At 40.8% G+C, this 27,501-nt stretch overlaps 1 protein-coding gene across 1 annotated transcript in view; it reads left to right on the forward strand.

Moving 5' to 3' along the window:
• Positions 1-259: 259 nt before the first annotated feature.
• CLVS1 (clavesin 1) overlaps positions 260-27,501 on the forward strand; it is a 160,991-nt gene continuing 133,749 nt past the window's right edge. The window contains exon 1 of the mRNA XM_042924213.1: positions 260-714. Within this exon, the coding sequence (XP_042780147.1) occupies positions 260-714 (455 nt within the window). The remainder of the gene's footprint in view (positions 715-27,501) is intronic.

Genomic DNA, 27,501 nt, shown 5'->3' on the forward strand with positions numbered 1-27,501 from the left:
TTTTTTTATCTAAGTTCCAATTAATTTGCCCAGATTTTCTTTGTATCATCACTGTTTTGTCTCTCTTGTGTGCATTTGTTTTGCAGTAAGAAATGGTCTCGTTTTTGCCTCCTTTCTGGATGGCCACCACCACATAGGACCTGAATGTCCTACTGCTTTCTAAGAACAGAAAGAAGGCCTTCGATTTGTCTGTTTCAGTGGCAGCTTGGTAGCAGAAAAACTGTTGAATGGGCCCCGATTTCAGCAGACCATCGGGTGAATGGGACCAGTCTCCCTTCTTCCAAAATATCAGCAATTAAGCACTTGGAAAGGAGATTTGGCCAAGATGACCCATTTACAGGCCGGACTCAGTCCAGAGACTATAGAGAAAGCTCGCCTGGAACTGAATGAAAACCCAGATGTTTTACATCAGGATATCCAGCAAGTCAGGGACATGATCATCACCAGGCCTGACATTGGATTTTTGCGTACAGATGATGCCTTCATCCTGAGATTTCTCCGAGCCAGGAAGTTTCACCAAGCAGATGCCTTTAGACTCCTGGCCCAGTACTTTCAGTACCGCCAGCTACACCTGGACATGTTCAAAAACTTCAAGGCTGATGATCCTGGCATTAAGAGGGCTCTCATCGATGGGTTCCCCGGAGTGCTGGAAAGCCGAGATCACTACGGCAGGAAGATTCTTCTGCTGTTTGCGGCCAATTGGGACCAGAGTAGGTAAATGTAGATAGTGTCTTTCCTTGGTTTTTCCTTTTTATAAGCATACGTACTGCATGTTTAGGGTCGTATGGCTTTCATTTAAAAAAAAATGAAAACAAGTGTGTGACTAACGAGCTTTTCTTTAAAAAAATATGTATATGTATATATATATATATATATATATATAGTTTCCCCTCCCCGACCCCAAAAGAAGTTTTAAGGCCAGAGGATTACTGTCATCAAATGCATTTCCAGATTCACAGCAGTGTTTTGGAACAATAGAATCGTAGTGTTAGAATGGCAAGACGCCTTAGAAATCATTATTATGTTCATCAGAGTGGGTCATTTATTTTCATAAAATTGAAAGCTGGTCTTCTAGAAGAACCATATATTCTGCCTTTAGTGTTTCCATCTTTAACAGCAAAAACAACAAAAATGGATTCAGTAGATGGCTTTAAATCAAGTGTTTTCATCACGTAAATAATTTCTTGGATCCTCTCCATGACTTTAATATCCTGTATTTCTTCGGAGTGCCAGACCTCTCTACCCAAGTGCATCTCTCCCTGAAAATCCTGTAAAGAACCTCGAACTCAGCATGTGTCAAATCGAACACACCATCTTTCCCACTATACCTGCTTTTCCAGCCTTCCAGTCTCCCCACCCAGAAATCCGGGTGTCGTCCGTGACTGCTTCTTGCCTTTGCTCCTCACATCCGATTAATTGCCAAGGCCCACGCCTTTCTTCTCAAAAGTCTCAAATCTCGTCACTTCTCTTTGCTCCCCTTGTCACTGCCTTGGTTTAGGTTCTCTTCATTTGTCCCTTGAATTTCTGCAACAGACTTGTCACGGGGACCCCTGCCTCAGCTCTAATCTTTCTCGAGCCATTCTAGTCCATACTGTAGCTGGAGTGACCCTTCCAAAATTCTGTGATGTCGCTCTGCTGATGAAAATTCTTCCATGACCTGCGAAGCCTTCAAGGTAAAGTCAGGTCCTTTGCAATCCATCTTGTACATCTCCTATCTCCTGCTGTACTTCATCCTCTGGCCTTCGCGTTCTCTGGTCCAGCTGGAAGGAAGTATAAGCCTTGCTTTGAATGGCTGAGGTTTTTCCATGCCTCCAAGCCTTTGGACTTGCCTCGACAAGCACCTAAAGGAGAGAACCACCACTTCTTATCCCAATTCCAACCACTCTGGACCCAATCTGCCCTACCATTTATACTCATCTTCCTGCTTCTTCACTCTATAGTCTTCATCTACTGCCAGCCCCAACCCTTTTTAGTTAAGTGCCCTTCTTTTGTTCATATTTCCATTAACCTATTTGCAAGAGGAGTGTAAGAACCATTGTTAGTACAGCTATTATTTTGGAATACTTACCTCATACTCTGTTAAGCATTTATGTATATTGTCTCATTTAACCCAATGAGAACTTTCCACAAAAGGTATTATTATTATCCCTAGTTCACATATGGTGACACAAGACTTTGAGAAATTAAGTAGCTCACTCAATGTCACAGAACTAGTGAAATATGGAGTGGGAGTGGACCCCCCAGCAGTCTGACTGGAGAACGAGTTGTCTCAACCCGGCATTACTATAATCGTGTGTTTACTTGTATACCCTTTCTTACCTCTCCACCCGAGTCTGCAAGTTCCATGAGGTCAGGAAACTGCCTGTTTCGTGTCTTTCATATCTTTTTGGCACAGGGCACACTATCCAACAAATGTTGAATGAGAAAGAATGCATGTATCACTCTCCAAAAGTTCACCTGTGGCTTTAGTTTTCACAGAGGTATAATCGTTGAAATTTTTATGGTAGCTGGGGAGACGCAGGTTTGACTTTCAGAATAAACCAAATAATTCCTCCCCAGTATAATTAAAAGGAATTTGTAAGGTGGCCCTTTATTACTTCCTATCATTCCTCCTCCTCTTAAAAATGATAATATTATAAACTAAGTAATCACTGGCTATTTTCTGGTTGATAAATTGTGATAGCACAACTTAATCCTGAAAAGGTATTTCAGGGTCTTAACTCTATGAGTCTAGAGTTTGGTCAGCTCTGCATCTGGGCGAGAATGCCTCTCCACGTTTCTGCTCTGTTAACACAAGGTCCCTGCCAGAAAAGAGTCCCCTGTGCAATCCAGTGTCCTTCAGTGTGCAAGCATACGAACAGCTAACTCCCATCTGCCATCAGTGAATTCCTTCTGAGACACACAAACCATCAACACAGGGCATCCGTCTTATACCAGAGAAAACGGCCATCCTTTTGAGAATGGCATGTTAACATGTTGAATTTTGGAACAGGACAATTTTGATGATTCTGGAGAATAATCGTGCTGACTTCATTTGTTCTTAGTGGTTGTAAGTATTCTAGAACTTCCATCTGTTTGGATGCTAAGTAGTGATTTATCCATAAAAATACATCAGAGCAAAATATCTTATTTTGTATTAGCATTCGGCCCATGTATATCACAAAATGTGTTAAGAAATAATAACAAATAATAATAGTAAAAAGAAACGAGTCTCCAAGAGAATAATCCAAATGTTTATGACTACAATAACCTTGAACAAGTTACTTCACTTCTCTGTTCCTCAGTTTCCTCAAGTGTAAAATAAGAAGCTCAAGTTAGGTAATCCCTGAGACACCTTCAGCTCTAATGGCTCATGAACGTGGAGTTCATTCAGCCTGATCCTATGGATGGATGGATAGGGATTTTAAAATTCACTTTATAGCTTCCTAATTCACTAGGCTTTTTGAAGTAACCTCTCTCTCTTTTTTCCCTCCCACCCTCGCCCCTAGCCTACAAAGGCTGAGTCTACTTGAGACGATTTTTTTTCCCCAAAGTGTACAATACCATTTGTTCCAAATATTTTGGTTTCAACAGGAAGGTAAATGATCAGGCTATCCCAGTGACAACCAAAGATCATTAGAAACAAGCAAACCTCAGTTGGAACCCGGCAAGTGACGTGTGCTTTATTGGTTATATGACCTGGGGCAAACAACCTCTCTGAGACTGTTTTCTCATCTGTAAGGTGGGGATGTCTAGCTAATAATGCAGTTGGGACGACCAAATGAAAGATGCACTTAAGGAACACAGCTCGTTGTTTGGCACATGGTAAGCACTCAACAAATATGAGCTTCTGGTATTATTATTAATATTATCAAACATCCCACTACAAAAAGAACGGAGCACAGAGAGTAGATAAATAAAGATAGAGACAGGAGTACAACACTCGAAAATGAAAGTGGGCCGGTGGGTGCGGTCTGCCTGTATGGCCATCCTAAGAACTTCTTTGTTTTCTCCCCGAACACATTCCCTGTCACACAGACCCAGATTAAATGAGGCCCAAAAGGCCCGGAAGGGTTGGCACAGCTTTGCAAAATGATTACTTCACTCTCATTGGGCCCCTAAGATGAGTGGGAAGTGATTTGAATATCTCCTGTGAAAGGTTTGCTGAGATTAAGATGGTTATTAATATTTATTAAAACCGTGTAAATCTCATTCATCTAAACCCAGATGCCACGAACAAAAGCGCAGAAAGGTGACCGGTAGGAAGCGCTGTCCTCCAGAGGCGGGGCTCCCCGGGCCTGGGTGAGGGTGCCAGCTGGAGTGCGGGGGCACTGGGCTCCTGGAACACACACTGGCCTCCTCCAGAAATCAGGCCTCAGCAGAGAGCTTTGTGGTTTCTGTATTTTCTGAGGCTACCAGGCTGAAGTGAGATGAATTAGATGAAATCAGCACTCACATATTTATTCATAAAATGAAGCTGGCCCTTTCTGGGTCATCAGAGGTCACCTTTCAGCCCACCTGCTTGGTAAGTAATGGAGACCTGGGGGGGCAGCACTGCTCAATGGGCCTTTTGATCTGTCTCACCTAGACTCTGTTTCCCCCTTAAGATCTGATAAAAAGGAAATCCATTTCTTGTTTCTTTCTGGGCTGCATACTTGTACCTGGTCATACAGCCTGATTTGCCCGTGAATGCCCTTCCCACAGAGGGAAGTGTGATCATAAAGGAGCATGTCTGGTTTTCTTGGATTTTACTCAGCTACAAAGGAGTTAAGTTTGGTCAAGTTATTTTACTTTCTGGAGTCTCCATTCATCAAGTGGAAATGGGTATAATATCTGGCATGTGGAGCTGTTGCAAGGATTAACCCCAATTGCCCTGCTTGATGGTGTCCAAGATGCGGAATAGAACGGTGATTAAATGCACTCAGAAACTCCGAAGCCAGACAGCTGGCTTCATATCCCAACTGTCTCCTAATCAGCCATGTGATTCTGAGCAAGTTGCTTAAATTCTTATTACACTGTTTCTCACCTATAAAGTGGGGCTGATGATGATCATAGATTAACATTAGTTGGTGTTCCACAAATGGCAGTTGTTTCTTAAGAAAAAAAGAAAAATTCCAGTCCAGCAAATATCTAGGCTACTGGGTCACAAGATGTACTTTCCAAATCCAAATAGCAGGATTTGAACCATTACCAACTTTCCTCCACCTGGAAAGGTATAAAGGATGCAGTTGAGTCCCCAAGCCACCATGCTCCAAAGTGCTTTAGGGAAGCTCAGTCATGACTGGGAGGCTCTGAGAAATGACCTGGTCTTAGTGCCCCTCCCTATTGTTGTTTATTACATTCTCAGGCTATGAGAAAGATATTTGGGAAGGAAGGTCCAGATAATAAAAGTCCCATGATAAACTACCATAATATCCATGTGTAAACCAGCTGGTCCCCAGGGAAAAACAATTGGAAATGCAATGCCAATCATAATATATAAATGACACTTGACCTTCTTTTGTCAGTGTATTGTTTATTTCTCAAAATTAAGAAAACTCAGAAATCCGCAAACAGGTTGAAAATTAGTTGGTCCTTTCAGGAAGCTGGGGCACCTGAAGGAAGAGCTAAGTTAGGGTAATTGAGTAGAGCAAAAAGGGGGCTAATGGACCATTTCATTACTACCTTCATGCTTATAGAGTTATTGTAAGAAGCCAATGAATCTTGTAGACTGTCTTTCCCCACCGTACATAACAAGGGCTGAAGGTTTAGATCAAAGCACAACCAACTGGATGGAAGATTAGGGAATCTGAGCTGAGACCTCAGACCCAGGGCCAGCATGAGGGTGAGGGATGGGGCCATTTGCCTGGGGTGTAAAATTTAAGGGGGGCACTAAAGCACTCAGTGATCAAAATAAATAATTTTGTCATAAAATGTTTTTATAGTTCTAATTTTTATTTTATTTTATTTTATTTTATTTTATTTTATTTATTTATTTAGAGAAAAAGAGAGCATGAGCTGGGGAGGGGCAGAAGGAGAGGGAGAGTAAATGTTAAGCAGGCTCCATTCCAGCACGGAGCCCAGCGCAGGGCTTGATCTCACTGCTGTGAGATCATGACCTGAGCAGAAATCAACAGTTGGACGCTTAACTGACTGAGCCACCCAGGTGCCCCTGTCATAAAATATTTTAAAATCAAAACTAATGCCAAAAAACCCATGATGAACAAAATGTCAAAATTTAAAAGAAGGCAGGATAAGATCATTAATTTTTCCTTGTGCCTCAGGCTCCCAATATGCCTTGGCAAAGCACTGCTCAGGCCAATCAGATTTCACAAGAGAAAAGCCTTAAGTTGGCTCCTAGTCAATTGTATTACAGCACATAATACTGAATATCTGTATACTATACAGCTGCACAGAACCTTATGATTCCCAAGCGTTTCCGTGTGTGTTTTCTGATTTAACGCTCATTAACCATTTGGGGAGTTTTAGTACCACTAAGGGACAGATGACAAGAGATCGGAGGAGGAGAAGATCCTTTCTAACCAAGGAACTGAATGATTCATCAATGGAAAAACTTAGACTCAAAGCTTCTAATTCCAAGCTCCAGAGACATCTGGAGCCAATTGTTCAGCCCCTGAGTGACTAGTTATTCCAAAACACGCACGGAGCTTCTGAAAGTCTGTAAGTGGATTTCCTGGAGGTGGGTACGTGTGTAGACGAGTGCAGTGAGTCACAATGGACAGGATCAGCAGGTTAGTGGCAGTGATTCTCAAAAGGAGCACAACGGCCATTCAGAGCTGCTCAGTTCTTAACGCATAGGGCTGTCGAGCATTGTGGAATGTTTTGTATCCCCTCTCCCAGGCACTGTGGTAACTGTAAAGGTCACCTTCATGTTTCAAAAGCCCTTAGGGGAGCTGGTGTCCACTTTGAGAACCCCTGATGGAGAGTGTCTAGAAATGTCCTAACACCAATGTCAATAACTCCCATTTGTTAAGCACCTTTATGCCAAGTTATTATTTATACCAAGCTATACAGTAAGTATATGTATATATACATATATATTTATGTGTATATATATATATATGTATATATATATATATATACGTATATATGTATATATATGTATATGTATATATATATATACGTATATATATATATATATATATATATACGTATATATATACACACATTTTTTTCCCTAATCCTTTCCACAGACCCACAAGGATCTATATGGTGTTTAGATAATATATAACAGAGACAGAATTCTTCCCTGTTTTGTCTGAACATAAAGGCTATGCTTTTCTGCTAAGCCTTAGCTGTGGCCTCATTTCTACTCTGACCTCAAAAGTTTCCAGAGCCTCTTACAATCAAAATCTGAATCACTCGTATGCTATTAAGTGTTACTCGTATGTTACTACAGTGTGGCTCCAGGGCCCAAATTCAAGGTGTTTCACAACTTCTCCTCAGTTCCCTCTTCTAGCCAAGAGACACTGGGAGGTTCAGGGTAAACAATAAAGCCATTCCTTGTGCATGCGTTCTAATGGGGCTCCAAAGGTGAGGAACGTGCTTTAGAGGCTGGGAGCACCAGAAGTTGAGATGATTCTGGAGGCTCAATGGCAAGGGCCTGCCTAGTCCCTAATATGAGGGAAAGGAAGTGGAGAAGGACTTACCGCTTCAGATCGAGCAAATACAAAAGCAGTTGGGGTGCTGACCAATAGACAAGAGTTGTCATTCTTCCATGGGATGAATCCAAGCCTCGTTCATTCCTTCATGTACTCAGTAAACATCCTGAACTACTGCAGTGGTCCAGCCCTGTGTGGGTTCCTGAGGGCCCACAAGCTCCTGTTCTGAGCTCCCGCTCCCAGAATGGCTTCTCACACCAGTTTCCCCTGAGTCCCTCTAAGCATTAAATGACAGGAAGATGAATGTTAGTAAGGTGCTTGACCTTCTCGCCTTCCCAAGTCTGAAAGCAAGGACGCTGTCATATTTACTTTATCATGTAGAAAACAACCTGGCCTCTGTCTGTTCTTAGGGACAGGTGCTTTTCCACTCACTGTTTTGTTCTGGGAAGGTGTTCAGCTGCTCCTCGTCCCCTCATGCCAGGCAGTAATTTATTTGATGGATATGCTGGAGATAGAAGCTCCTTCAAACGTCACTGCTTATTGCTGACCTGTGGCAACCTCCAAAGGGCTGACGTGGCAAATGTCCTACAGCTCTGTGGTGTGATTTGGCAGTGGGAGATGAACAGTAAGTAGGTTCTTTCTTCTGATTAAAACCCTGAGGCAGTAGGAGGGATATAACTCTTCAAACTATAAATAAGCCAGTTGATTGAGGTTCACCTTTAGCTTTTGGAAGAGCATAAAAGAGCTTTTTAGAAGTAGCAGGGGGTCTACGCCTCTTTCAGTTTGACTGTGCTCAGTATAAGAACTTTGTGGCACAAAAGGGGACAAATTTCTAATGTATCCATGCCGAGTATTGGTGAGGTGAGAGGAGATGGGGCAGGCCAAGTGGGTTTTATGTTTCTCACCAGGGCCAGGAAGTCACCCTCCTCCCCAGATCCCAAAGCCTCTTGAGAGCAGCTCAAGAAAAATATTCACTGTCTGTTCTTCCTACAGATACGTTCCTGGAATTGCTCTGGTTGTGATCAGCTTTTCAATTGTTATGAGCTTGGAAATGAGCAAAAATGAACAGAGGGGAGTTATTACAGCCACAAAATCAAACTTGCTTACCAAGTGTTTACCATGTGGCAGACAGTCGTGCTGTTACATAGGCACTATTAATATCCATATTTTGCAGATGATGAAATTAAGGATCAGCGAGGTTAGGTAACCTATCCCAGGTCACACAGCTTAGGTAAGTGGCGAAAACAAGCAGGATCTCAAACCTAATTCATTTGCCATTCTTGGGGGCCACTAAGTCAGACATTCGGGGGGCGGTTCCCAGTGAGGTCTCAGTAAGCAAGCAAGCTAACACCAGTCACTTCAAGGTCTCAGACAACTTGAAAAGGATGTCATAGCTCAATAGGCAAATCCTGTTGCCACAGATTCCAATCTCACAAAATCTAGGCAAATTAAGTGTTGAAAATCTTATCCACTAATTATTTAGCCCTAATTATTTGGCAATGGTAACAGTGATGACAACTTTGATTATCTTTTTTTTTTTTAATTCCAGCTCCCCAAAGGAATCTGGTTGTTCCTTGGAATATGTTACCAAAAGGGGTGTCAATATGAGCCTGACTTAAGATAGTGATCGGAGGCCCTCCCATACCTTGCATTAAAACAAGTGTCCACATGGACTTTCAACTGGCTCACAGCCTGCAGGCCACCAGCTCTGCAGCCTGCTAGTGACCCTGGTGCCATATGCAATTCTTCTAACGCATAGTTTCCTCTTTGTCTGGTAATGATCATATGTACTTTGCAGGGCTCTGAGGATTAAGTAAGTTGCCAGATCAGTAAGGGGTCTGGCACATAGGGAGACATTTATTTCCTTTCTTAACTGTAATCCAAGTGGTTTTTCCACTTTTATCTCTCTATCTAATCCAGAGTCTAAAATGCCCAAGATATGATTCCTTATTCTGTTAAAAGCTGTTATAAAATAGACTATATCTCTGTTATGTGCTCCTAAAAAGCTGATGATTGATGAGAGGATGGAGTTGGGAGAGTTTATGTTGCTTCCTCGCCCTGCTGGACGAGTATATGGCTTGTCATGTGAGTCAGCCAAACGGTTCTTCAAATATTTCTTTTAAATCCCCTTCATCCTCCACAAAACTCCTTATCAGACATTCTCCAGCACTTCCACGACCATTCCGCTTGGTCCAGGGCTCAGCTGCTTTCTTCCCGCAGTCTCCATCCCCTTTGGATTGCGTTCAGGCCCTTGGAAGCTTGCCTGTTAGAAGCCATCTCCCACGGGGTTTGAAAAGGGTCTCCGTTCTGAGATAACGCAGCAGCGTATGCCCCTGCCTAACTGGGTGGCTGGCCCTCCAAGACATGGCAGATGTCTTATGGCTCCTGCAACATGTTACAAAAGCAGGGCAGCTTTGCAGTGAGAAGGGGCTACAGGGACCAGGAAAGCAAGCTTTTATTGACAGCATATCTTTCCAGGCCAGCTGTTCTTCCCAAACTCACACTTAAAAGCCCAGGAGTTTAAAAGACACGACCCTCATTACCTTGTAGATAAAAAACTGTCCTCCAATGGCTAGAAATCTAAGGGCCTAAGAATAACTTCCTGCTCCTCAGCGCATGGCCTGGATAAAGCAGCCAACACCGTGAGCTTGCTCTCAATTACTTGACTTGAAATCATGCTGCTATGGGGGCATGCCCTGCGTCTGTTCTTGTAAAGGCCAGTGTCAGTAAAGGAGGGCACGGAGAAAGGGCAAGTTTTAAGCATGATGTTGCCTCTATGCTGCGTTCACTGTTGATTTTCTCATGAGCATAGCTGGCTTCTTGAAAGAGTATATCGCAAGAGATGGGACCTTTTCCTGTACAACGTGAAGCTCTTCTGGGTGACTAACTGCTTTCCCCAGTTCTCAATAAGCCAGGAAGCATCTTCTGATCCCCTTTACAAGGAGGATACTGTAGAAGGAAGCCCTTTGGCATCTGCCCAGACTTCAACCCCCCAATCCCTGAGCCCCGAAACTCAGCTCTTTAAGAAGCCACCGGCTCTCCTGCCCTTTAAATATGGTTCCTAGATAATCGCTCCTGAGCGGTGATATACAGATCCTTAAGCAGCTGCTGGAATGATTAAATGTCTGCGCTTCCCTGAGGTTGTAAATCAGGCTCAGAAGCCATTTATTGTGAGTGTACTATAAAGCAGTAGAAGTTATTGCTACTATACTGCAAAATGTAACATTGGACAGGAAAATAAAGAGAGGGTAAATTTTGTTGTGAAGGCTTTAAAGTGATGTGTTGTTTTTCCTTTGCACATTCTCTTTCTGTTCCTCGTCATTTTTCTCTTCTCCTTGCCTCTAATTCTTCCCTATCTCCAGTTGTCCCTGCTGGATTAATTTCAAATATGGCACTCCCACAGATAGCACCCAGTGCCTTTCTGGAATAGACAATGTTCATGTTAGTAACGCTCCCAGGCTTCGAGCACCTCCTTATGCTGCACTATTAATTTAATCCTCACAACAATTTATGAAGGAGATATTATTATTCTTATTTTAAAAATATTTTTTTTATGTTTATTTATTTTTGTGAGAGAGAGGGAGAGAGAGAGAGAGAGAGAGAGAGAGAATCTGAAGCAGGCTTCAGGCTCTGAGCTGTCAGCACAGAACCCAACGTAGGGCTTGAACTCTCAAACCATGAGATCATGACCTGAGCTGAAGTCGGACGCTTAACCGACTGAGCCACCCAGGCACCCCAATTATTCTTATTTTAAATAGAAGGTATTTAATCTGGACAAAATCACAAGGCTGGCTAATGGTTCGATCCCAGATATTTCTCTTTCCCCTTCTTCATGATGCCTGATTATATTTGGGGTCTGCTCTTGGGGAATGTGCCACTGAATCTCTGCTCACAATTTGTTGTAAAATCCCTGCTTGGAGTCTTTAATGGCTCCTTAATAAAGTTGGTTCAGTCCCTTCGCCACACATTGTGCCAAACAAAACCTTAAGAATTTGACATCACTTTCCATATCCAAAGAATATCCTCTGCTTGAGTCAAATGGATCTCCCTCCCCTCCCCTCCTCCTCCCGGGTTCAGCCCAGCCCTTCCCAACCTTTGCTTATGTACTTCCTCCTACTCAGTCTCTATTCCTCTAATGAGGGGAGCATGGGCCCTCCAGGAGCACAGAGAAGAGGCATTGCAGAGGCATTATCTGAGTCGAAGGAGAAGTAAGATTAAACAGGTCGAAGGAAGGGAACTTGAGGGAGGCTGTCTGAGACAAAAAGAACGCACTCTGCAGGGATCCAGGGTGAGAGAGCCTGCCCCACTGGGAGAGCTTCAGATGGTTGCATTGAGCATAGAATGTAAGGGTTCACATGAGGAGAAATGAGGCTGAGGAGGTAGGCTGAGGCCAGGAATTATCCTTGCTTGCCGTAAGGAACTTGGGCTTTAAGTTTAAGAACAAACCAAGTCCTACTCATCTTTCAAAGCTCATATTCATGCTAAGAAGCTTTGTCCCTGGCTGGGGCAGCACTGATCTTTCCTTTGTTCTTCCCTGAATGCCTGTCACACTAATCTTTGCTGCACACTTTTTCATGCTTTGGGGAAGCTCCTGGAGGCACAACGCTGGTTTTTTGTTTTTTGGGTTTTTTTTTTTTTTTTTTTTTTGGTTTTTTTGGTTTTATTTTTTTCCTTTTTTGTAGCCATAGGTACAGAGTAGGGCTCAATGGAGTCCCCTCAACTGACTTTTGGGGAGAAATTTGGAACAATGGAAAGCCCAGACACAGAGGCTCTTTCTAGACTCTTCCCAATGACAATAATCTTGTTGACGGACTGGAGTCGGGTGCAGCTGAGCTTGAGAAGGAGGGAGGAAAAGACTCGGGTGCTCTGTCTACCCGTTGCCCGGGGATTCTCAGCATGACATAAGGGAGACTGAGTGTTTTAGAAGCATCAGGAGCAACCCGGGCCCAGAATCGGAGCCAATATTGTGGATTCCACAGTGGCTCCATCCACTGTGTGACTTGAGCTCAGCTACCAACTGTCTAATAATGACGTGGAGTACACGACAACCATCATTTTCTCTCATCTCTCAAATTCTATATTCTATCTGTGTCATCGTGCCTAAGACAAAATTAAGAAAATACTTTACATAGGGAAACCTTCACTGTCCAGGGCGCTACCTTCTGTATAGAGGTCAGGGAGCGGAACCTGATTCCCTGCCTCCTTCTCAGTGAACGACTCTTTATTTCTACTCAGGGTCTCCTCATGCTAACAGGTTTGTGTGGAGTTTGTTCATCCCTCATTTTCTCCTGAGTTTCTGATGAGTTAATCCATCCTATAATTTTATAGCATGCATATTAATTAGTGAATTGCACCACCATGGGTGGAACATTTCAGTCTGCTGTTACTCATCTCCCAGAATAATACTGCAATGCCTCATTTACCTTATATCTTTGCGAGGGAAGAGGGTATCCCAGTGACGTTAAGTCTTCAAATAGTTGAGGGCTGCTTTTTAAGGGCCAATTTTAAAGTTTTATTTTATTCAGTTCTGGCTAAAAAAACCAACCAACCAACCTTAGAATGCATTGTATACTCCCTACCTTGTTAAATATAACTTAACACTTCATGACAAATGGTAACTACGAGGCATGTGGATTATTGTACCCTGGGCTAGGAAATAGCTAGCAGAATGGGGATTCTGGATGCATATGGGCTGTGCCTTCATGCTACATGGCCCATTGTGCCATGCTCTGTGCACTTCCTTTTTTTTTTTTTTTTTTTGGTAATTCTTTCTCCTCTTAGCTCTTTGCTGATTACTATTAGTAGGCTTACTCTCCTAAGTTTCTGTGGGCTTGGAAGCTAGAAAACTGAGCTTGTTGAATTATATGCTTTGGGTGAGGATCTATGGGGAATCCCAAGGAGTCAGGCAAATGAGCTGTAGCAGGGCATGAATTTTATAACATCTCATTTGTGTGCTCAGAAATACAGTTCTGCCTAATGCACCAGCAGGCAGGGCATGAAGCATCTTCCATTGCAGCATCTCTCTGGAACTGTGCGAAATTGAAAACCTGAGCAATTTTTCTTCCAAGGTTTCTCTAACCTTGGATTCACATACAACATGCCTCCCTGACTTATGTATCCTTCTTCTCTATTATACTTCCCTCAGCCTAACAGGAAAGGACCTATATCTTCATTTATACTTGTACTAAGGCCCATTTTTACCAAAGTGGGCACTATCCTTTGTATTTCTTCTTTAGCCTTTGTATTTTCATTTTTCGACTTTTCTCGCTATTAAATATAAGACTTTGTCTCTCATCAAGAAGATAGTGGGAAAAATAAAGTAGCTTATCTTTCTGCTTATATCTTGTTATATGCCTTGTCTTCTCTCCATACCTACTCTAAGCCGGTGGTGGCCCACACAGCACTGTCATGGAGCCCATACCCTTCAGCCCCTCATCTGAGCTACTATTCTCTTCTTATACGTCATAAGACCCTGGCCCCATCACCACGGCCATAATTTTTATATGGATATATTTGAATCTCTACTGTTTTTGTCCCTTAAGTACCCAGTCACCCAGGTGTAGGGACAGGGGTAGGGACATTGGCAATGATCATCAGGTCAAAAACACCTTAGTCAGGGATAGAAACGTGGGAGATGCTTTCTTTCTTGTTCTTTGCAGTGGGCTAGGTAGGTAAAGCTGCTAAGTGAAGCATCTTAACTCGGGTCACTCTTAAGAGGGCAGAGGCTTTGGGTCTACAATTGGCTACCGGGAATATGTGAATGGCCTGAAATTTTAGACACATGTATTTGGTGGGGAAGGGACCCAGCTTCCACCAGATTCTCAAGAGGTTCACAACCCAAGGAAGTTTAAGGACCGCCACATTAAATTATCCTTCTACTAGTTTAGCTGTGGATACAATTCCATGATATACTGGGGAGGCAAACATCCTACTAGGATAGTATCATAGAATGGTTGTCAAATGGGTTGATGGCTCTTTTACATGAAGGGTTGTGTGATTATAAGAGTCAGCTTTCTTATTGAAGAAAATCATGAAAATGGAGGAAGTGTTGGGACATTAAAAATTATTCATAATCCCTCCACTTAGCTACTGCCATTTACATTGAAAATTGAGGTATATTTTGCATGCAGACACACACATGGTTGGGCTTATACTGTGCATAACTTTATATATCTACATGGGACAGCACAGTGGTAAAGAGCTCAAGCACTATGGCCAGATTATCTGGGTATGAGTCAGAGCTCTCCCACTTCCTACCTGCTTGAGCCTGGTCAACTTAAACACTCTGTGCCTCAGTTTCCTCACCTATTAAATGATGATAATAATAGTCTCAACCTCCAAGTGTAATAATGAGAATTAAAGGAGTTAATATAAGCAAAAACTCAGAAAAATGACTGACCCATACTTAGCACTCAGTAGATGTCAACTACTTTTTATTATTCTGCTTTTTTTTTTTTTTCACTTAAGTTTATATCGTGGTTACTTTATTAGTTTACTAAATCTGCATTGGGCACAAAATAATGACTGAATAGTTTAACACTCAATGAATGACTCAATTAATGCCATTTAGATCTTTCAATTTCAATTTTTTGGCAAGTATAAATAACAGTATAATGAATATCTCTCTATATAAATATTTTTCCACATCTTTACTTTCTTTCCCTTAGGATAAATTCCAGGAAGTTGAATTAATAAGCAATGAACACTTTTATGGCTCTTGGTACATATAGTTAAATTGCTTCCTGGAAACCATGTTCAAGTCTCTCCGCCCATCAGCTGTCCATGAGAACCCCACATCCCCTTGCCTCACAGTGCAATGCCTTGTTAGCCCACTATCGCTGAGCAATGCTTTATGTTGGGTCTAATCAAGTTTTAGTGTTTCATGCTTTTCCTCATTTTTGCCCTTTGGGTTTGGAAGTTATCTGTTTCTATTATGTTACACATTATTTTCTAGATTTTACTATGGACGTTTTACTAGTAGATTTTGCTAAAAAGTCCAAAGTCAGTCAATCTCTCCGTTTCTCAGAATAACAGAAGAAAGAACAATTTCTTTCTGAACTTCTCCATTTTTAAAACCACTGCTGTTTATTGTTTCGGTCCTCCCATGTATTCAACCGCATTGTTATTGTCACTGTTATTACTTGTAATTAATACCTATTGAAATCTACCAAACAGTTTTAACAATTTCTTTATTCACTTTTGAATCTTACACCCCGTTTTTCTTTGTGAATTGTTTCCTTCTTGCTGAAGCGAGGGGACTGTGGCTAGTAAACTTTCTTAATAACCTTTGTATGTTTGAAATGTTATTTCTTCGTTATTCTCCAATAATAATTTAGCTGGGCATATAGCTCTAGATTAAAAATGATTTTCCCTCAACACTTTGAAGTTATTAATTAATTGCATTCTGATTGTTTTTTTAAAAAAAAGTGTGTTGTCAGTCTAATTGACATTCCTTCACAGGTAATCTGTTTTTCCTTTCTCATGGCTTTAACATTTCTCTTGGTCTATGATGTTCTACAGTTGCGTCTAGGTGTTTTTATCTGTATATTTTTTTAATGATTATTTATTTTTGAGAGAGAGAGAGAGAGAGATGCAGAGGGAGAGGGAGACAGAAATCCCGAGTGTGCTCTGCACTGATTGTGGGGCTTGAACCCACGAATGGTGAGACTATGACATGAGCCCAAACTGAGAGTCAGGCATTTAATCGACTGAGCCACCCAGGCACCCCTTATCTGCATATTTTTAAGTCCTGCTTGGGATTTGATATATATATTTTTTATTTCACTCATTTTATTCATTCTTTCAATAAATCTTTGTTTTTGAGAGGGCTGATGTTTTCTAGATGCCAGGGACACAGAATTGAACAAAGTTCCTACTTTCAGGGAACTTATGGAGGAGCTTACAGTCTTACCTTCAGATTTTCAATCTTACAACTCATAAATTTATTTTTGTTTCTTTTTAAATTCTTTTTTTAATTTGCTTATGTATACATGGTGAAAAGATTCCCACAAGCGAGTTTATTAACACATCCGTCACCTCAAGTATTTTCCCTTGTTTTGGTGAGAACACTTAAGTTCCGCTCTCTTAGCGAATTTCAGTTATGCAGCACAGTGTTATTAGCTATAGTCACCATGTTATATATTAGATTCTTAGATCTTAGTCATCTTGTAACTGAAAGTTTACACTCTTTACCTACCTTTCCCTATTTGCCCTAACTCCCAGCTCCTGGCAACCACCATTCTACTGTCTGTTTCTATGAGTTTGATTTTGTTTTTGTTTTTGTTTTTGTTTTTCCGATTGCACATAGAAGTGATACCATGCAGTATTTGTCTTTCTCTGACTGGCTTATTTCATTTAGCATAAAGCCCTCCTGGTTCATTCATGTTGTCACCAATGCCAGAATTTCCTTTTTTTAAAAAGCTGAATAATATCTAAATCTACCTATCTATATTTATCTATCATCTATCATCTATCTATCTATATATCTATCTATCATCTATCTAATCTATATATCACATTATCTTTATCCATTCGTCTGTTGATGGACACTTAGGTTGTTTCCAACCTTGGCTGTTGTGAATAATGATACAGTGAAATGGAAGCATAGATACCTCTTTAGGATAATGATTTCATTTCTTTTGGATATATACCCGGAAGTGGGCTGGAACATATGGTGGTCCTATTTTTAATCTGCTATGGAATCTCCATACTGTTTTCCATAGTGGCTGCACCCATTTACATTCCCAACAGTCCACAGGGTTCCCTTTTTTCCACGTTGTCAACAGCATTTGTTATATCGTTTCTTTTGATAATAGACATCTTAACAAGTCTGTTGAAATAGCTCATCGTGATTTTTGTTTACATTTCCCTGCTGATTAGTGATATTGAGTGTCTTTGTGTACCTGTTGGTTATTTGCATATCTTCTTTGGAAAAATATCTATTCAAGTTCTTTGCCCATTTTAATTGGATTATTTGTTTTTATTTTCTTCTATTGAATTGTATGAGTTCCTTGTATATTTTTGGATAACAGTCCTTTGTTGTGTATGTGGTTTGCAAATATTTTCTTTCATTTTGTAGGTTGCCTTTACGTTTTGTTGGTGGTTTCCTTTGCTATGCAGAAGCCTTTTAGATTTATGTCATCCCCCTGTTATGTTTGCTTTTTTGCCCTGCTTTGGTGTCAGATCCCCCAAACATTGTTGAAACCATTGTCAAGAAGCTTACCTATCTTTTCTTCTAGAGTTTTACGTCTTCAAGTCTTATGTTCAAGCTTTTAATCCATTTTGAGATGATTTTCGTCTGCAGCATAAGTAAGATAGGGGTCCATTTTCACCCTTTTGCATGTAGCTGTCCAATTTTCCCAGCACCATTTACTGAAAAGAAGTCCTTTCCCCATTGTAAATTTTTAGTACATTGTCTAAGATTAATTTTTAGTAATATAAGCATAAGTGTGTTCCTGGGCTCTCTATTTTGCCCCACTGATGCAAGTATCTGTTTTTGATTGCCATACCTTTGTAATATAGTTTGAAATCAGGAATTATGATTCCTCCAGATTTGTTCTTCTTTCTCAAGATCGGTTTGGCTATTCATAGTCTTTTGTAGTTTCATACAAATTTTAGGATTGTTTTCTCTATTTCTATGGAAAATGTCATTGGAATTTCATAGGGATTGCAATGAATCTGTATATTGCTTTGTGTAGTGTGGATGTTTTAACAATATTGATTACACTAATCCATGAATACAGACTATCTTTCCAATTATTCAAGTCTTCTTTAATTTTTTTCATCAGTGTTTCATAGTTTTCAGTTACAAATATTTTACCTCCGTAGTTAAACTTATTCCTAAATATTTTATTCTTTTTGATACTATTGTAAATGGGATTGTTTTCTTAATTTCTCTTTCTGATAGTTTGCTGGCGTGTAGAAATGCAACTGGGTTTTGTATTCTGCAAATTTACTGAATTTATTTATTAGTTCTAACATTTTTTTGGTGGAGTCTTTAATATATATAATATCATATCATCTGAAAACAGAGACTCTGCCCTCCCCCTGCCCACCCCCCATGAACGATAAAAGTCCCATTCTCTGTTATACTCAAAGATAAGCAGGTAGAATTTCCTTTATTCCTGTTACAGTTGGGATTCTCCACTTCCCAGCTGTTTGTTTTATGCAGAGAAACATTTCTAGTTTTAGTCTCAAGGCCTCATCATCATCATGGAAGCATTAAAACCCTAGCCCCTGAGAGACAGATCTGGTTAGTTGCTTCATAAGGCTTCAACCACTCATCCCTTTGATGATTCCTGATTCATTTGGGACCCTTGGAGATTTCCCTTTCTTACTTTTGATTTTAGCTATGAGTTAACATTTTAAAATTATACTTCTCCCACATTGCTGTCTGGTTAGGAGAGGTTTGCTGCTTTCTGGCAGCAACCTATTCTACCATGTTAAGCAGAATTTTTAATGTATGATAATAATAAATATAATAAACAACAATAATATATTTGTATATTTATCTAATATTTATTCACCTTACTTAAGTTTTGAATCTCTTGGGTCTCAAGCATATTCTAAAAGTATTGATAAATTTATTCTCTATTTTATCAACCACTTTCATATCTTTGTTTTTACTTAGGTATTCTGTCATAAATTGATAGCAGTGGGTCAAATTCTTCCAATGTAATTTTTTTAAATCAGTCTCTCTATAGATTTGCTTCCTATAAGTACTATGTTATTCACTGTATCTTCAGCATTGATTATAGCTTTTTTCCATATAAAATAATGCTCTTTTTAAAAAAAATTTATTTTTACTTATCAGATATGAAAATGCTTTTCTATAGCTCTTCCTTTGTGTGATCTGCTCTGCCTTTGGCTACCTCAGTTGTTTTTCTATGTTACTTTGTTTCAGCCATGGTTCTTTTTTTTTTTTTTTTTTAATGTTTATTTATTTTTGAGAGAGAGAAGAGAGAGAGTCTGTCCGTGTGAGCCAGGGAGGGACAGAAAGATGGGGGGACAAAGGGCCTGAAGCTGGCTCCATGCTGATAGCAGACAGCCCTATGCTGGCTCAAACCCATGATATGAGATAGTGACTTGAGCCAAAGTCAGTGCTTAGCGGACTGAGCCACCCAGGTGCTCCTCACCTGTGTTTCTTATAAGTTATTATTGTGGTGTTGTTACTATTATGGTGTTGTTACTGTTTAATGATTTTTATTTTTGCTGTTTATTTGTGTTTGTTTCTGATTTGTTCATTTTTGCTGTATAAATTTATTTTTATTTGCATTTTGGGGCAGTAATTTAGAAGATAAGCATTGTGCTTTCGATTTTAATGGCGGTTAACGTAGAGTTTTTCAAAGATAATGCTAGCCCTGTATTACATTAACTCTTACAGTAAATAATGAATTTGTTATTTTAAAAAGTATCTGTTATGGAAGAGAAGATACAGAATACTGTTTCCCTTTACTCTCCACCATTCTAATCCTAGTTTGTTTTTTTTTTTTTTTCATAACTCTGTAGTTATGGATGCCATCATTTGGCTTCTATTATCTTACAAATAAAAGTGATCGTTTAATTTACTTAAAAATACCTTTTAGTAATCAATTTTATAACCATTTAAAACACATTTAAGGGGCGCCTGGGTGGCTCAGTCGGTTGAGCGTCCGACTTTGGCTCAGGTCATGATCTCACGGCTCGTGAGTTCAAGCCCCGCGTGGGGCTCTGTGCTGACAGCTCAAGAGCCTGGAGCCTGCTTCTGCTTCTGTGTCTCCCTCTCTCTCTGCTCCTAACCCACTTGCATTCTGTCTCTGTCTCTCTCAAAAATAAATAAACATTAAAAAAATTTTTTTTTTTAAATTAAAAAAAAAACACATTTAAAACAAACATTTAAATTCATCTCTGCATCTTACGCATTTTTCTGCTCAATGCCTGTCCCACCAAGATTGCTCCGTTATGGACTTGTTTTTATATTTGCTCCATTGTTCTGGCGTAGGTTTTTCAATGGCTTATTCAGCAAGACTGCCTTGGATAGTAGACTTCTGCGTGCTCAAGTAGCCAAGGACATGCTTTTGTTGTTTTCACATGTAAGGGACAGCCCGACTGGGTATTGGCTCAGAGGCCTCATTCTATAGTGGTTTGTTAGTTTGCCTTCCAGCACTTTGACTTAAGTAGTCTGACAACCTAATTTTGCTGTGGATTTTTTTTTTTTTTGCTGGGTGACTTAGTTTTTTTCTTTCAGATTTCTGGAAGAGTCTCTCCTATTCTCTCTTTTCCTCATTCTCCTTTCAGATACTGAAAAATTCCTCCATGTTATGCTTAGGAGCAGTTCTTATCATGACATTTTATTTTCTTGGAACATACCGTGTGCTATAAATTTTCTAACTAGCGTATTTCTTTGTCTTATGAAACATTCCCCATATCGCTACGGTTGCTTATCCTGCTGCTGTTTCTTATTAAGCAGTCGTGTTGTGTCCATGCAATTCCTTTTGCCAAAGTGACCGCTTTCATAGCAACTTCTTAAAGTTTCATAGATACGATATTCTCTGGGATTTTTTTTTAATGGATAAATGAGAAATTTAAAAATATTTTCTCTTGTTTTAGAGAGGGAAATATTTCTGACAGTTTCTCTCCTTTCCTATTCTCAGCAAAGGCTATCCTGACCATCCAGTTCAGCATTGTTATCCCTCCCCAACCCTTGAGACCAGATTCCCCTGTTTCTGTTCAATTTTCCTTTGTCCATACACTTATCACTTTCTATTTTCTAGTTTGTTTCATATACCTTTTAATTGTTGTCTTTCTTTCAATCCTCCTCCAGCTTCATTAGAATATAAACTCTTAGAGTGAGGATAGGGATCTTTTTATATTTTGTTCTCTGGTGTATCCCAAGCACCTAAAACAGTCCCTGGCACATACTAGGTCTTATTAAATATGTATTTAATGAATGATCAAATTCTTCAGTGTACCTAAATATCTGGTGATTCTTTTTTTCTGCTTGCTCATATTTCTAGAAACAGATATGTTCTTCTCTAATATTCATTTAAAGTCATGGCCAATTGAAATGCAGTAGATCCCTATGGAGCCTCATGTGGATCCTTCAAAGGTCTTTCAACAAAAACAAGAAATGCACATTTACTGTAAATTTACATCAGCATTTCGAGGACCGTCAGCCTGAAGTGAAGGGTGAGAGATGGAATGATCAGTATCAGAGGGTCATGTCTCTCTCCTGCAGAGCATCTCTGTGTGTCTGATGTCAGTGCCTAGGAGCAAGTTTGCTTAAGGAATACGTTTTAGGGACTCCCAATGCCACTGGTGGTACCAAATTCTGCCAGCCTGCCCAAAGAGGAATTTACTCAACTTGTCTTATCAAATAACAAACATAAAGTAAACTAGTTATTGACTGAAATACAAAGTAGAGTAGCTCTTATTTTCTCCTGGAAACAGAGGAAAGGGCTATTGAGAAGTCAGAATAATTGTTCCCATCTTCCCTGGCCCACTCCTGTTCCTTTGAGAAGCACTACTCTTCTCAGCTCAATAAATCAGCAAAGGAAATTAGGGAGCCTCTTTTCCAAGAAAACCTCTAAGATTTCTGTTTATGCTTCTCCTAAACTAAAATATTCTTCAAGATTCAGTTCAAAAATTATCTTTTCTATAGATACCCATCCTCCCAAACAAAATTGAGTCTCCCATACTTTGAACTCCCAAATTTTATTTTTTCAAGTTTTTATTTTAATCATCCTGTGCTTGGGGCACCTGGGTGGCTCAGTCGGTTGGGCGTCCGACTTCAGCTCAGGTCATGATCTCACGGTTTGTGGGTTCGAGCCCCGCATCGGGCTCTGTGCTGACTGTTCAGAGCCTGGAGCCTGCTGCAGATTCTGTGTCTCCTCCTCTCTCTGCCCCTCCCATGCTTATGCCTTGTCTCTCTCTATCAAAAAATGAATAAACGTAAAAAAAAAAAGTTAATCACCCTGTGCTCATCGTGACATGTGCACTCCTTAATTTCCATCACCTATTTCACCATCCCCCTACCTACCTCCCCTCTGGTAACCATCAGTTTGTTCTCTATAGTTAAGAGTCTGTTTCTTCGTTTGTTTCTCTGTCTTTCTATTGTTCCCTTTGCTTGCTTGTTTTGTTTCTTTAAATTCCACATATGAGTGAAACCATACTTGTCTTTGACTGGCTTACTCCACTTAGCATTATACTCTCTATCTCCATCCACGTCATTGCAAATGGCAAGATTCCATTCTTTTTTATGGCTGAATCGTATTCCAAAGTATGTATATACCACATCTTCTTTATCCATTCATCAATTGATGGACATTTGGGCTGCTTCCGTAATTTGACCATTATAAATAATGCTGCTATAAACATAAGGGTGCGTATATCCCTTTGAATTAGTGTTTTTGTATTTTGGGGGTAAGTACCCAGGAGTGTGATTACTGGATCATAAGGTAGTTCTGTCTTTAACTTTTTGAGGAAACTCCATACTGTTTTCCAGAGTGGCTGTACCAGTCTGCATTCCCACCAACTATGCACGAGAGTCCTTTGTCACCACATCCTTACCAACACCTGTTTGAACATTCAGATTTTAGTATTGCATCTCTTATAATACCTAGCACAATCATTCTTACATGCATCCTTAATTAAGTGTGCACATCTCCTCTTTTCTAATATTTTATAAGCACTGAAAGAACAGGAATGAATGTTCAGCTCTCTTTTGCCACATAAAATTTAGTGGCTTAAGAGACAATTTATGATTTTTTACAGTTCTGTGCACCAAATGGGTGCTTATTCCTGTTTTTTTCTGCCCACTCATAAGGTAGCATTTAATGGAGGGAGGATGGTGTCATTGGGCACTGGGCTCAGCTGGAGTAGTCGGGATGGTTAGGCTTCTCTTTCGTCCTTGGTTTCTTCAAGACATGGTGTTCTCAGAGCAGTTCTTCCAGAGGGGAAGTGCAGAAGCTACAAAGTCCGTTGGAGCTGAGGCTTCCACAGTGTCACTTCCACCACATCCTACTGAGGTATCAAAGCAACTCACGGGCTAGTCCAAACCCAAGAGATGAGGAAGTTTCTTTTATTTTTTTGAAGTTTATTTATTTATCTTGAGAGAGAGAGTAGTGAGGGCAGAGGAGGGGCAAAGAGGGAGGGAAAGAGAGAATCCCAAGCTGTCTCCATGCTTTCAGCCCGAGGCGGGGCCCCATCTCGGGAACTATGAGATCAAGACCTGAGCAGAAATCAAGAGTCAAACTGACTGACCCACCCAGGGACCCCCCCCCCCCACCCCCACCAAGAGATGAGGAAGTTGACTCCGCCTATTTATGGGAGGAAGGGTAAAGTGAGGTTGCACAGGGATATGCAGGCTGGAAGAAATTGTTGAGGCTTTGAATGTTTGCAAAGTTGTGTCATCTGGCCAAAATAATTTGCATCCCTTCCAAATGCAGATATACTCACACCCTCCCCTAAAAGTCCCACTTCAGCTTTCAGCATCAAACTCTGAGGCCATGATCCCATGGTTTTCATCAAATCCAGACATGAGACAAGGCTTCTCTGGTGCCATGCCTTGGGAGGAGCAGCTCTTGATCTGGACATCTATGAATTAAATGTCAAGTTATCTGCCCCAATACAACCCACATACCACGGCATGAATAACTACAATACGCACACCTATTCAAGAGGAGGAAGAACATGGGGAAGACAAGCACATATCAGTCACTGGCACAGAGCAATTTGAAATCTGGCTGGGTCGTCTTAACAGTTCCCTCTACTTCAGGGATAGAGAATGTTCCTTAATTAGAGCTTGTTTCTGCTCCTTTGAAGTGTTTTCCTGGTTTATTATTCTCCTAGACTCTTAGCTGTGCCCTGTGGGCTGTTGGTTCTTGCCTCTGAAGCATCTTTCCTTTTCCTTAAGAAATGACCAATGTTTGCTGCTGAGTAGTTTTCTGAGCCTACTTCTTTTGGCTGAGCATTGGAGAGACCAAGAATAGGAAACAGTTTTATTTTCCATATGACACGTTCTGGGCCTTTTACCTCTCCCCTGAGTTTTGCTTGCTGAGTTGAGTTCATCTGTCCTTCGACATAATTTATCATACGTAGCCAAAGTGTGCCAATTGACACTCGGAACCTACTGCCCTAGCTACAAGTTCCTTAGGTACGTTTTCTGTGCTCTGCTTTACCTCAGAAAACGTCTTACGAATGTTCCATCCCTCCATAACATGAATTGCCATCCCCCAGCCTTTAATAGCAATTCCTTTCTGCTCTCCAAGCCTCTACTAACAGCCTTTTCACTGCCTTTCAGTCTTCACCTGCAACCTAGAACTAAAACCAGTGCCCCATTGTGATATTGCGATTTATCAGAAGGAATATATATTTGGTCTTTGTCCACGTGTCTGGCACAGAGCTTTCAAAACCCTTGGAATTTCCTAAATGATGAGCGCATAAGGGTGTCTTTGTTATGTTAATGAGGTGACTTTTGGACCATGCCTGGTTGTCAGGAGCACCATCCCTGGGAGTAGAAAGTTAGAACTTCCAGTCCCACCCTCTTGACTTCAGGGAGAAGTGTTAGTTTGAAACTTGGAGGGCTTCCTGGGTGAAATCTGAAACCAGCAGGATATGCAGAGGGCAGAGAGAGACCACTACAGATTGGTAGGTGGCAAGATTCAAAAACTAGGAAACTTACACAGGAGGCTTGTCCTGGGTGGCCACAGGATGAGTAGATCTCCGTACCTGCCGGCCACATCTTAAGAGTTTATAGAGAGGTTTTAACTCGATTTGATCATGTATACCATTTAGCTGGTCTCAACACCGCATCAATATCTCAAGGCTATGTCCTTGGGGCAGCTTCTGGGAGCGAAGACGGCAAGCAAAATGTACATTCCAAAGATGGGGAGGGGGTGAGGATCCTCTGATCACATGGGTCCAGCTCAAGGGTCATCTGGCAGTCATGTCCTCTGGATGATCTTTCCGAAGAGGGAGAGGGACTGGAGGTCAAATCAATCACCAAAGGTCAATGATTTAATCAACCGTGCCTATGTAAGGAAGCCTCCATAAAAATCCAAAAGGAAGGGGTTTGGAGAGCTTCCTGGTTGGTGAACATGTGGACATTTGGGGAGAGGGACATCCTCCAAGAGAGCATGGAAGCTCCATGCCTTGCCCCCATACCTCACCCAGGGCATCTCTTCCATGCGGCTGTGCCTCTGTTGTATCTTCCTATACTAAACCAGTTATCCAGTAACTAAAGTGTTTCTCTGCATTCTGCGAGCTGCTGTAGCAAATTAATCCATTCCAAGGAGAGAGTCACTGGAACCCCCAACCTCTAAGCTGGTTACTCAAAAGCACAGATGCCAGCTGGGCTTGGGACTGGCATCTGAAAGGCAAGGGCGGGCAGTCCTGGGAAACTGAGCTCTTCCCCCATGGGATCTGCCACCAGCTCCAGATAGACAGTGTTGAACTGAGTTGAATTCTAGGACACCGGGCTTGTGGTGGAGAATTGCTCGATGGTGAGGACCTCTCCAGCCCTTGTGACACGAGCTGGAACAGGATGCAGAAGCTTACATGTTTCCAGTGTTTGTTACAGCAGAGCTCCGCTTCCCGGTATCGATTTGGGTGTGCCATCTATTATCCGGTAGGAAACTGTACCGAAATTTAGTTCCTTAAACCAATAGTGATTTATTATTTCTCATGATTCTTTGGCCTGAGTGGATGATTCTTTGCTGGTTTTGCCTGAGTTCACTCATGTGGTTGCATTTGGTTGTAGGGTCAGCTGTGACTTAGGCTCTGCTGGAACAGTTGGGGAGCTGGGCCCCTGTCTCCAAGTAGTTAGCCTTTGACCTTGGGCTTCCCTACAGTATGGTGGTCACAGGATCCCAAGGCACAAAGGGCAAAAGGTGTAAGGTGTCCTCCTGGACACTGGAAGTCATGTTATTCATCAAAGTAAGTCACATGACCAGCCTGGTTTGAAGAGGGGCAGAAAGAAACTCCATCTCTGGATGAAGGGTCAGCATAGTCACGTTACAGAGAGAAACGTCTCCTAAAATGGGAGGAATTTGTGACCATTTAACAATGTACCACAGAAGCCAAGTCCTGTTAATTTTTATATTCCTTACAGCACCAAGCACATCATATAACATAAATAAATCTATAATAGATATTTGTGGAAGTGAAGGAGGAAGAATTTAGGTCAGTAATTCCAAATCTGATGTTCTATTTAAAATAGACTTGGCATTCAGATACCTCCAAAGGCATTTTCTTCTGTTGATTTGGGAGGATTTCAGTCCACATAATAAATGGTGGCCAGGAAGATGCTGATTTTATCTTATAATCCTTGAAACCCTAAAAACATTGTTCAGTTAAAAGATTTTAGATTTGACAGCTCTCATGAATACAATATTCAGGTTATTGTTAAAAGTGAGCTGAAATAGATCTCCATATATTAAAGGCAAGAAAAACTCACACGCATAAGTATATCTCACTGTATTTGGCTGTATAAATGAAACTGTTAAGAAATGAATAGAACATGAGAGAATTCAGAATGAGCATTTTAAGGAGTATAGCCAATTTTTTCTCTTTAGTTAAAAAAACAGGGGGGTGGGGAAAGCTTTGTTTTTATATATTGCAGGAAATCTTATCTTGAAATAATCTAAGTAGCTTTAAATCCCAACAATTCGAAATATGGTCAGTATGAGTATAAACCTGTAGATATCAGTACAGCTAGCATTCTGGTTGTGCCAATAACATTCTATTATTTAAAATCCTGAAGTTCATTTTATATTTCTACTTATTAATGGATAGAACAGTGAACAGAGCATCACTAACCATTTTTAGCACTCTTATTTGTATGTAAATATTTTTTTTTCCTCCTAAATAAGCTCTTTATAGTCAAAGACCATATATTATTCACTTTCTCATGTCTGGCTCCAAGCGTTTCATTCAGTCTGCCTAC

The sequence above is a fragment of the Panthera leo genome, chromosome F2, assembly GCF_018350215.1.
Source record: "Panthera leo isolate Ple1 chromosome F2, P.leo_Ple1_pat1.1, whole genome shotgun sequence".
Taxonomy (NCBI): domain Eukaryota; kingdom Metazoa; phylum Chordata; class Mammalia; order Carnivora; family Felidae; genus Panthera; species Panthera leo.